Consider the following 12,566-nt stretch of genomic DNA (forward strand, 5'->3'; position numbering starts at 1 on the left):
GCATTTTTGGGTTCGATTACAGGCTCAAAATGGCCAGAAACAAAGACCTTTCTTCTGAAACTCATCAGTTTATTCTTGTTCTGAGAAATGAAGGGTATTCCATGCGAGAAATTACCTAGAAACTGAAGATCTCGTAAAAGTACTACTCCCTTCACAGAACAGTGCAAACTGGCTCTAACCAGAATAGAAAAAGGAGTGGGAGGCCCCAGTGCACAACAGAGCTAGAGGACAAGTACATTAGAGTGTCTAGTTTGAGAAACAGACACCTCATAAGTCCTCAACTGGCAGCTTCATTAAATAGTACCCGCAAACACCAGTCTCAACATCAACAGTGAAGAGGTGACTCCGGGATGCTGACTGTTCTTTCGGCTACCGCATGGCAAACAGTACCGGAGCTCCCAGTCTAGGTCCAAAAGGCTCCTGAACAGCTTCTACCCTCAAGCCATAAGACTGCTGAACAGTTAATCAAATGGCTACCCAGACTATTTGCACACTACTGCTACTCGCTCTTTATTATCTATGCATAGTCACTTTACCCCTACCTACATGTACATACTACCTCAACTAACCTGTACCCCACATTGACTCGGTACCAGTACCCCTGTATATAGCCTCATTATTGTGCTACTATTTAAAAAAAAACTTTTTTCAACTATTTTAATGTGTAAATATTTACTCTTAAATGCATTATTGGTTAAGGGCTTGTAAGTTTTTCACAGTATCGGTTGTAATCGGTGACTAAATTTGATTTGGCAGATGCCAGGAGAACGCTACCTGCCCCAATGCATAGTGCCAACAGTATAGTTTGGTGGAGGAGGAATAATGGTCTGGGGCTGTTTTTCATGGTTCGGGCTAGGCCCCTTAGATCCAGTTTAGGGAAATCTTAACTCTACAGCATACAATCACATTCTAGACCAGTAGACGCCAACCGGTCCATCACTATCGACTGGTCGATCTTCAAGGCATTCCTAGTCTATCACCAAATATTTCTGTAGAAATTATTCAACACTATTACAAAATGTGCTTCTGAGTAGCCAAGTAGATAGCCCTGTGTTTTATTATTATTAGCAGCTTGTCGTGTCGATTTTAATATTAAGGAATATTTAACTTTCTCTGGTCATAGGGACAACATGAATTTGTGCATGAGGCAGACGCGGTGCGACTTGAGTTTCACCATCAGGTGGAAGACGGTGTCCCCTCTCTGGTCAGTCTCACCGGTGGAAAGGAAGGAGAGAGCAGGGACCGTGAGAGGCGGATGAGAAAAATATTTTTCAATGATCATCCAACTCAGAATTCCAAGTCGGAAACTTCGGCATCTTTCTAGAGCTCCGACTTTTCGACCTGAAGATCACTGACGTCGTGATTTGACCTTGTTGACCATCAGATGCAGGTACCATCAGTCAAGTAAAATAAAAAAAGCTGATTTCAATTCATGCTCCACAGTGCCTCACAAGCGCTAAACCAACTAATCTATTTTGTTATCAAAGCTTGAGTTTTGAAATATAATATGGTCTGATTAACAATATTGGCAGGCCAATCATGTAGCCAATTTGCTGTGATAATGTATTAGGCCTACTGCCCAAACATCATTTCTACAAAACTGTTTGTGTGAGGTTAATGTAAAAAATATATCCATATATATTTTTAAAAATCTGAGCAGTAGATCACAGCTTGCTTTTTGACTGTGAAAGTGATCTTGACGCAGAAAATGTTGGTGACCACTGTTCTAGACGATTCTGGGATTCCAATTTTGTGGCAACAGTTTGTGGAAGGCCATTTCTTGTTTCAGCATGACAATGCCCCCGTACAAAAAGTGAGGTCCACACAGAAATGGTTTGTCGAGTGGTGTGGAAGAACTTGACTGGCCTGCAAAGACCTCTGACCTCAACCCCATTTAACACCTTTGGGATGAATTGGCACACAGACTGAGAGCCAGGCCTAATCGCTCAACATCACCCTGTTTTGCCTAGATATGATGTGTGTATGTATTGATATGTAGGCTGTGTGTGGCATTTTTAAATGTATGTAGTTCTGTCCTTGTCTATTAAATGTTCTGTATTGTCATGTTCTGTGTGGACCCCAGGAAGAGTAGCTGCGGATTTCACAACAGCTTATTGGGATCCTAATAAAATACGAAATACCAGTGCGAAACCTCACTAATGTTCGTGGCTGAATGGAAGCAAGTCCCCACAGCAATGTTCCAACATCTAGTGGAAAGCCTTCCCAGAAGAGTGGAGGCTGTTATAGCAGCAAAGGGGGAACCAACTCCATATTAATGCCCAAAATTTTGAAATTAGATGTTCGACGAGCAGGTGTCCATATACTTTTGGTCATGTGGTGTATATTAAATTCAGATTTTCCTACTTCCCACAGCTATGACCTTATGTTATTTTTAGTGCTATATTGAGTAGTGCAGTGTTGGGTTTGGAGCATGCAAGAAAGTAATTTCAATGTACTTGTGCACGTGACATTAAAAACATGAAACTAATGGTCAGGTCGAACACTATTCAATGATCTCACACGAGCATTAGTTGTCTGACTAACACAGCCGATCATTAGGGGAAAATATACTGAGGCTAAAATAAGGCTATATTCAGACAACTACAAAAACAGGTCAAGTGGTTGATCTAATAGGCCACGGTGTGTTTCTATTTCAGGAAATGAATCATCTGTAGCGCTACCACTGACATCTGAATGGATTTAGCCTATTCCTCAGCAATTAGTATGCTAAAGCTCCCGTTTGTGAGAGAAATGTAATCCATAAACAATCATGAACATAACAATTGGCAAATGTACTGTAACAGTGATAATTCATACTTTACAAAAATAAACACAACATGCAATAATTTCTAAGACTTTGCTGAGTTACAGTTCATAAGGAAATCATTTAATTGAAATAAATGAAGTAGGCCCTGATCTATGGATTTCACATGACTGGGCAAGGGCATAGGCCCACCCAATCAGAATGTTTTTCCCCACAAACAAGCTTTATTACAGACGCAAATACTCCTCAGGGCCCCCTCAGACAATCTCACAGGTGAAGGAGGCAGATGTGACGTGGTGACATGTAGTCTGTGGTGGTGAGGCCAGTTGGACATACAGCAAAATTCTCTAAAATGGATGTTGGAAGCGGCTTATGGTAGAGAAATGAACATTCAATTATCTGGCAACAGCTCTGGTGGACATTCCTGCAGTCAGCATGCCAATTGCGCGCTCCCTCAACTTGAGACATCTGTGGCATTGTGTTGTGACTGCACATTTTAGAGTGGCCTTTTAATGTTCCAAGCACAAGATGCACCTGTGTAGTAATCATGCTGTTTAACCAGCTTCTTGATATGCCACACCTGTCAAGTGGATGAAATTCTAACAGGGATGTAAACAAATGTGTGCAAAAAATGAGAGAAATTAGCTTTTTTGTGAATATGAAACATTTCTGGGATATTTAATTTCAGCTCATGAAACCAACACTTCATGCATTCATATTTTTGTCCAGTATAAAAATCAAGTTCTATTTCATTAACAAAAACTCTTGACTCTAAATCATTTGATATAGTTGAACCTCGACTGTAGGAATTCTAACAGAAGTACAATTTCTTATCCAAACAGCAACAGACTTCTGTGTAATGTTTTTGGAAAATGATATATAACAGGATTCCTATATGTTTGTTGCTGTTTTAGTTACCTTTAATCTTTTGAGGTCTAAATTCTGTCATGCAGCACCGCGTTCGCTTGTAACAACTCTCCACTAAGACTGTTACAATGTATGTATATATATATATATTTGTATAGTTTAATCCAAGCAAAAGCTACAATTTGGAACCGTGAGAACATTCGTTTTTTTATATTGAATTGAGTACCATTTTACCCAGGACATTTCTTTGGCTACTTTGGAACATAATACAAAAATATTCAAGTTTAGAATATCTAAAACAACTCACTAACCAAAAGGTCGTGTTTGCGTTTGATACGAACTGACGTTATAACACGTTGTGCCGAAAAATAGGACTACAACAAAGCGTGCATCTTTCAACAATTAGGCTACATAAGCAACATACGTCGAAACATTTGCAGAGAAAAGTAAAACCGGGCCAACTCACCTTTCTTGGCGGAGGCTGCATGTTAGAGTTTTTACATGGATGTTTTCCCCCCTAACAAATATTGAAGTTAATCCGCAAAAAAAACTTTCGATTGTATGTAAATTACAGAATGAGAACCACGCACTGGGTGAATTTAGTCTGGTTCAGGCGGCCATGACGACCCAACTCAACACACCGATGAAGTCCTGTTGAAAATCGACTGCCTCCGGGAACATAAAAGCGAAGTTTGCGATACAGCAGGGTTTCCGGTGGAGGAGAGATGGGGAATGGCGGCACACTGAGGAAGTACACGGGATTTTTCGTGGAGATTGCATTGCTTATTGTTGGGAATTTGTGATGTAGACTCTCACCGTGGCCATGTCCGCTGCATAAACATGGGGATTCGTTGGAGATTAGGTGAATCATATCTGACCACTGCACATCTGTGCGTTTAAATCTATGCTGTGGCCCTCGGAAAAACACCTATTTTATCATTTCCCCTCAATTATCTCAGATTAATATAGAGATTTATTCCTACAGATAAGTGACATGTCAAGGCAAAAGTATACAGATTCAACATGGTTGAGTAAAACCATTTCCAGGTTGTTTTGTACAGGCCTACTATTATGATTATAGGCTATCTGCAGATATCAGACTCAGTGGACTGCTAAGAGATTCATGGGAGAATGCAATTGCGAACAGGGACAGACTTGGACCAGAAATCGGCCCCGGCATTTCCTCAAGGCTCCCACACCGGCTCATTCAATAGCGTAGCAGCTGTTAGAAATCTGATGTGTAGTGTACATCTTATCCCTTGAACATTTGCTTTTTTTTTGCCGTTTACAGTCAAAACAATAATTTACAAATCAAGAGAGGCCACAATGTTCCTTTATGATGAATTGGCGCAGGACACAAACATGTAAATGCTGGGCTTTTTGGGAAATATTTTAATAGTTATTGAATGTTCTACATCGTACAGTAAGTATTATACAATTACAAACTTGCCTTGTCACCAGGACCACTATCCGATCCTCATTAGAACAAAAACAAAAACAGATTTACACTTCATATACACAAGTCTGATGTGGGTCTTTGCTTCAAGAACATCCCAATCAATGTTATAAAACGTTCTGCCAGCATTGCTGCAACGTAGTGACAGAACATAGCAAAGACTCTGGGGGCCATTAGTTGGGAAGTAGTTTTAATCTCAAGGTGCTGACTCTTATAGTCGGTCTTAAAAATAGATACTTTTTTTGTGAAGACGAGTATAATTCCCTCTCTCGAAATTAGTGTTCAAATCAAAAGTTTGACAAGGCCGAAGTTCATCGTGACCAAAGGAAACAGAAAAGGCATAGGGATTGTTACGCTTTCATGTTCAACATTGGTGGAGCTGCTTGCTTCTCGACCTCCAGGCAACGAGACACCCAGGGCAGCTCCCAGCTCTTAACATTGCAGACTGAGTTTGCTACGTTGCAGGGATGTTACACATAACATGAAGTGAACAGTGGTGAAACATACTGTGGCAAAAGGAGTTTTGATCCCCGTTTACAAATCTCATGTCTCAATCCACAATCTCTGGACCCATACCCTTTAGCATTTTTCAATAAACATTAATTGTAGTGTAAGGACTTGACTCCAGGCTAGATTTTAATCCAAAGTATTCCCAGTTAGCACATTCGGTTCCCTAGATGTTCAGGGAACATCTGTTTATGGTGTCAGTTAGGTTCTGGGAACATTTCTCGTGTTTCAATGCCCTGGGTGTTTGAGGGGAAAGGCCAGCGAGTGGGGACTGTATGCCAGTAGTTTCTGACCAGGTTGCCAGAGTGTGCCCCTCCCCACATCTGCTCCACTCATCCTACAGACTTGTGTTCTGAAATGCCCCCTGAAGCCCTAAGAGACAACCCACATCAGCTCAACCATAATGAACTTCTATTTTAAGAATAATAAACATCAATCAATCAACAAAATCTTAAATAACACTTATGGTAAAAAGCTCTTAAATTACATACCAGAAATTAAAAGTGTATCATTCTTTTAATCCTTTTTTTTTAACACAGAGGTTATACTCGTAGTACACATGGTTATTTTGGAGGTTTTGAACCTCCAGATATTTAGCACTCAGCATAGCATTCACATACATTTGGGCCTGTGCAACTAGTCATATGCCTTGTTCAGTTCTTGCATCACATTACATGTTCTAGTGAATAGCACTACAAAACAATATTTGTCAATGGTCTCAAAAAAAAAGCTGTCTGGTTGTTTGTGTTTCTTTGCTCTAATGCCCCCCCAAAATGTAGCAAAATAAATGTACATTTGAGACTTGTTTTCAAGGTTCTTGTTCTATTTGGCTTTGTGATATGCTACTGACAGGGGAAAGTGGAGGGCAACGTTAGCTCTACAGCCTGACCAGTGCAATTTTACACAGGACTGCATACATGCTTCACACGCACAGACACACTACACGGGAGGTGAGGGGCTGATACCACACTGCCCACTGATAACTTTCCTCACACAGTCAACACACACATCTATACCCCATTCACTAGTGAATGATACTCTATAAATTGTAATATTTTGGGTCCAGGATACCTTTGTTTTTTTTTTACTGGCAAGGTAACGTGACATCAAATAAAATAGCATTTTGAATTGTACGTAGTGGTTAACTAATTGTAACAGATTGAAAGAAGCAGTAGCAATAATTCATAACAGATATCTTAAATGTACAGTTGTTTATTGAGACCAAAGAGTACACTATCAAAATGCACTGAACTAAATTAACTCTTAAGAAATCGTAAGATGAGCTAAGTACCTGTTATTTAGCATAGATTATTACTTTTAGATGTTTGTGCAATACATTTTTTACACACTCACATGATAACTGATATGTGGTCATGACACAGTAAGCTAGTGCTGAACCATAATAGCAGAGGATGGAACTCCTCCTCACAACCCAAGCTGAACTCAACCCAAGCTGAACCCTGTTTCCTTGCCAACTCCATTTATAAATTCCAAATGGATCGCTAGCCACTCCTGTGGATCTAGGCGGACTGTGTCAATATACCATATGTGTTACAGTAAAAGCTTCATCTTGCCTTCTGATTGGCTAGGTAGAAAGGTCAGCCATATTGCGTTCACCTATCCCAATCTTCTCAGGTCTGCAGTTGTAGGGACTAGGGAGGGAGTTGAGGCTAGCAGTGTTGGGGTTACTTCCACTAATTCAATTCCCTCTCCCTGTAAATTCCCATAAATACAATTCAAATGCCAGATCAGTCATTGAATCCAGAGATAATTCAATTCCTCTCAATTCCAATGTTAGGTCAATTCCAAAAATTAAATTCATAATTCAATATTATCCCCAAAAATTACAAGTTGAAATGATTCTACACAAATCCTGCAGTCCTTTAAATCCTTTATACTAAGTGCATTAGTTCCATCAACTGACAAATATTGAATTACAATTCCATAAAATTCCCAATTTTTTTAAATTAAAATTGAATTCAACAAATTCTTTATTTCATAGTGAATTCAATAATTTAATTGGAATTTTAATAAAAGTTGGAATTGAGCCCAACCCTGGGGGCTAGGGTTCGATTTGGAAGTCAACACATGTCCCACACGGACCTCTCCCAACCCAGTGCCCCAGTCATAGGGTTTTTGCCCTACAGACTAAAGGGACATGAAACCATTCAATGTCCCCCCCCCCCCCAATTTCCCGTTTCAACACAAATTTTTCCCTCATACGCATGATTCCCTTCACGATCCTAACTTCCTTCCATGGTGTCTGCCCTGGAAACAATTATGTCCTGGGCCTGTACTATTAGCTACTCTGAAGGGAGGGAGGGCAGAGGAGGGAGGGCCTAGGCAAGGTAGCAGGTTAACCAACATGCAAACAAAATGTTTCCTTTCACTAATTGTATGAGACCTAGGTCTAAAATAAAGTTTTTTTCCACCTGTCATTGTTTAAAAGCATTCACCAGACTGGTGAACTAGTTTCAATTGCATGGACTACTCAGAAACATACACATAGAGACCAGATGACAATTCTCTTGGGACACATCTGTGCTGAGGTCAGTCAGGTTTCTAAAAACCTATTCCCTATATAGTGCACTACTCTTGACCAGAGCCCTATATTGGTAAGGAATAGGGGGCCCTGCACCCCTCACTTCTGCCCTCTCCTGGTCACCTGAGGAACTGATGACACTGATCAGGGGCTAAATCTCTATTAAACATGTAAACATGACAGCACATGGGATCTTTATTGCGAATAACACTGATCTCTAGCCTGTGAGATTGATGGGAGGCATGCAGCACAGGGCTATGGGTATTGATACTTGACCATGAAACAATTTAGATTATTTTCTTCCTTTTCCCCCTTGTACTCCTTTCTCCCTCTTTCAAGTATGCTGTTCTTAAGTGTGTCGGCCAGCTATTGACTTTAAAATCCCTTTTGAATCCTTTGACTTAGCTATCCCTGGTCCTACTGACAATTTGCCTCACCCCTCAAACTCCATGCACCTTCGTTGATACGACACTAGAACTGGATTCAGTTCACAACATAGCCTGCAAGGTACGAGGGAGACCCTATCCAGTCATCTATCCATCGCATCCTATACCATCTACACTTTTAAAATGTGTGCGATGTCCTATATATCTGTAATGTATATCTGTGAGCAAGTGTGTCAGTGCGCACCTTACGCATGCCAACTGAAATACCTAAATGCGAGTGCGTTTGCATGTTCGGCAAGCTTTTATGTGTACAAAATAACTACAAACGCGCACAGGCGCTCGCTGTCACATCAGTATACCTATATATAATATAGTCATGTATAGATATTTCAATTTCTTGCTCTACTCTAGTAGACTTACAAGCTAACTATGTCCACTGAACTTACTGAAAATATCCTCTACATGGTGTGTAACTATTATGGTACTTACGGTATTAGTCTTTCTCCTTGTGCAGGGTTTCCCAAAGTCGGTTCCGGGGTCCCCTCTGGGTGCACATTTAATTTTTTGCCCTATTACTACACAGCTGATTCAAATAATCAAAGCTTGATGATGAGTTGGTTATTTGAATCAGCTGCGTAGTGCTAGGGCAAAAAAAACAAAAATGTGCACCCAACTTGACTGATATAGTGGGTAAAATATTAAAGAAGCCAAGTTAATGCACTGTTGCTACAAGCTGCAAGACGACCCTTATTATCTTGTGCTGGAAGATGATTGTGTGTGAACGTAAACACATATGGGAAGGCAAATCAAAAAGGGTGAAAGGAAATTGAGGCGTGACACTTGTACGGTGCTCCCCACCCCCCCCCCAAGAATGACTGGAAAATAAATGAACGGTACTCGCCTGAAAAAGTATGATTTTTTTTCTCCAACATTAGAATTTGGCAGCATACAAATACGTGTACATTCTCACGGCGAAGGGACTGGCTTTGCGTCAGAACCAGTGTTCAGAACACAAAAATACACACACACAAACATAAAAATAAGCACAAATGTACTATAAATGTACCATACTGTTGGTCAGTGTGTGTCTGGATTATAAGAGAGAGTCAAAATCAAAGAAACTAATCCCCAAAAAACTGAGGCTGGTCAAAAATAATAAAAACATGAAAAAGCAGCTTTTCCAAATCACAAAAGAATGCATAAAGTGATCCTTGCACTTTAGTTTTTTGTTCTTGCAGACAGACTTGGTGCTTGTATGCCAGGCCTCCTGCACCAATGTAAGACTTGAGTTATTGTGAGTGATATTGACTCCCGATCTGAGGGGAAAGAGGTACAGAGAGAGATGGAGAGAGGAAGAGAAGTGGAGGGATGGAGAAGAACATTTTCACATGAACAATGTATTATATACAGTGCATTCGGAAAGTATTTAGACCCCTTGACTTTTTCCACATTTTGTTACGTTACACCCTTATTCTAAAATTGATAAAATAGTTTTTTTTTCTCAATCTACACACAATACCACATAATGACAAAGCAAAAGCCAGATTGTTGAAATTTTTGCTAATTTATTACAAATAAAACACTGAAATAACATTTACATAAGTATTCAGACCCTTTAAATAGTACTTTGTTGAAGCACCTTTGGCAGTGATTACGGCCTTGATTCTTCTTCAGTATGACGCTACAAGCTTGGCACACCTGTATTTTGGAAGTTTCTCCCATTCTTTTCTGCAGATCCTCTCAAGCTCTGTCAGGTTGAATGGGGAGCGTCGCTGCAGAGCTATTTTCAGGTCTCTCCAGAGCTGTTTGACCGGGTTTAAGTCATGTCTTGTCCCAGTCTGAGGTCCATGCTTCACCATAGGGATGGTGCCAGGTTTCCTCCAGACGTAATGCTTGGCATTCTGGCCAAAGAGTTCAATCTTGGTTTCATCAGACCAGAGAATCTTGTTCCTCATGGTCTGAGAGTCAAAGTGACATGTGCCTATTACTGAAGAGTGCCTTCCGTCTGGCCACTCTACCACAAAGGCCTGATTGGTGGAGTGCTGCAGAGATAGTTGTCCTTCTGGAAGGTTCTCCCATCTCCACAGAGGAACTGTCCAATCAATTGAATTTACCACAGGTGGTCTCCAATCAAGTTGTAGAAACATCTCAAGGATGATCCATGGAAACAGGATGTATCGGAGCTCAACTTCAAGTCTCATAACAAAGGGTCTGAATACTTTTGTAAATAAGGTATTTCTGTTCTTTAGTTTATATTTATTTGCAAACATTTCTAACTGTTTTTGGTTTGTCATTATGGGGTATTGTGTGTAAATTGCTGATTGTTTTATTTATTTAATCAATTTTAGAACAAGGCTGTAACAAACTAAATGTGGGAAAAGTATATACAGTGCATTCGGAAAGTATTCCCTTTCCCACACTTTTTTATGTTACAGTCTTAATCTAAAATGGAATTATTTTTTGTTCATCATCCATCTACACACAATATCCCATAATGAGAACGCGAAAACAGGATTTTTTAGAAATGTTTGCAATAAAAAATAAAAAATAAAGAACAGAAATACCTTATTTATTTGGACGTTTTGTTATGAGACTTGAAATTGAGCTCAGGTGCATCCTGTTTACATTGATCGTCCTTGAGATGTTTCTGCAACTTGATTGGAGTCCACTTGTGGTAAATTCAATTGATTGGATAGGATTTGGAAAGGCACACACCTGTCTATATAAGGTCCCACAGTTGACAGTGCATGTCAGAGCAAAAACCAAGCCATGAGGTCGAAGGAATTGTCTGTAGAGGGTCGAGACAGGATTGCGTTGAGGCACAAATATGGGGAAGGGTACCGAAACATTTCTGCAGCATTGAAGGTCCCCAAGAACAGTGACTGGCATCATTCTTAAATGGAAGAAGTTTTGGATCCACCAAGACTCTACCTAGAACTGGCCGTCCGGCCAAACTGAGAAATCGGGGGTGAAGGTCCTTGGTCTGGAAGGTGACGAACAACCCAATAGTCACTCTGACAGACCTCCAGAGTTCCTCTGTGGAGATAGGAGAATCTTCCAGAAGGACAACCATTTCTGCAACACTCCACCAAATCAGGCCTTTATGGTAGAGTGGCCAGGCAGAAGCCACTCCTCAGTAAAAGGCACATGACAGCCCGCTTGGACTTTGCCTAAAGGCACCTAAAGACTCTCAGAGCATGAGAAACAATATTCTCTGGTCTGATGAAACCGATATTGATCTTGATTGAGAGAAAGATGAACGGAGCAAAGTACAGAGAGATCCTTGATGAAAACCTCTTCCAGAACACTCAGGACCTCAGACTGGGGAGAAGGTTCACTTTCCAACAGGAAAACAACCTTAAGCACACAGCCAAGACAATGCAGGAGTGGCTTCGGGACAAGTCTCTGGATGTCCTTGAGGGGCTCAGCCAGAGCCCGGACATGAACCCGATCGAACATCTCTGGAGAGACTTGAAAATGGCTATGCAGTGTTCTACCCATCCAACCTGACATAACTTGAGAGGATCTGCAGAGAAGAACAGGTGTGCCAAGCTTGTAAAGTCATACTCAAGAAGACTCAAGGCTTCAACAAAGTACTGAGAAAAGGGTCTGAACAGTTATGTAAATGTGATATTATGTACAGTGGGGCAAAAAAGTATTTAGTCAGCCACCAATTGTGCAAGTTCTCCCACTTAAAAAGATGAGAGAGGCCTGTAATTTTCATCATAGGTACACTTCAACTATGACAGACAAAATGAAAAAAAAATCCAGAAAATCACATTGTAGGATTTTTTATGAATTTATTTGCAAATTATGGTGGAAAATAAGTATTTGGTCAATAACAAAAGTTGATCTCAATACTTTGTTATATACCCTTTGTTGGCAATGAGAGAGGTGAAGACTTACAGAAAACGTTTGACCTCTGTCATTGCCAACAATTAAAAATCCTACAATGTGATTTTCTGGATTTTTTTCTCATTTTGTCTGTCATAGTTGAAGTGTACCTATGATGAAAATTACAGGCCTCTCGTCTTTTTAAGTGGG

At 40.3% G+C, this 12,566-nt stretch overlaps 2 protein-coding genes across 8 annotated transcripts in view; both read right to left on the reverse strand.

Moving 5' to 3' along the window:
- Window positions 1-4,412, reverse strand: part of LOC118390959 (F-BAR and double SH3 domains protein 2-like) — a 53,484-nt gene extending 49,072 nt beyond the window's left edge. For 4 of the 5 annotated variants that reach the window (XR_008060726.1, XR_008060727.1, XR_008060725.1 and 1 more), the window contains exon 1: window positions 4,098-4,410. Coding sequence is in view for 1 of the 5 variants with exons in the window: in XM_035781835.2 (XP_035637728.1) it covers window positions 4,098-4,118 (21 nt within the window). In the remaining 4 variants the exon portion in view is untranslated. Of the gene's footprint in view, window positions 1-4,097 lie in introns of all 5 variants that reach the window. The other variant, XR_008060729.1, reaches the window with a different exon arrangement.
- Window positions 4,413-4,996: 584 nt separating this feature from the next.
- The window catches only part of LOC118390960 (protein FAM168A-like), a 70,876-nt gene continuing 63,306 nt past the window's right edge, over window positions 4,997-12,566 (reverse strand). For all 3 annotated transcript variants that reach the window (XM_035781838.2, XM_035781839.2, XM_035781840.2), the window contains one exon: window positions 4,997-9,838. The gene's annotated coding sequence lies outside the window, so the exon portion shown is untranslated. The remainder of the gene's footprint in view (window positions 9,839-12,566) is intronic.

The sequence above is a fragment of the Oncorhynchus keta genome, chromosome 12 (genome assembly GCF_023373465.1).
Source record: "Oncorhynchus keta strain PuntledgeMale-10-30-2019 chromosome 12, Oket_V2, whole genome shotgun sequence".
In the NCBI taxonomy this organism is placed as follows: domain Eukaryota; kingdom Metazoa; phylum Chordata; class Actinopteri; order Salmoniformes; family Salmonidae; genus Oncorhynchus; species Oncorhynchus keta.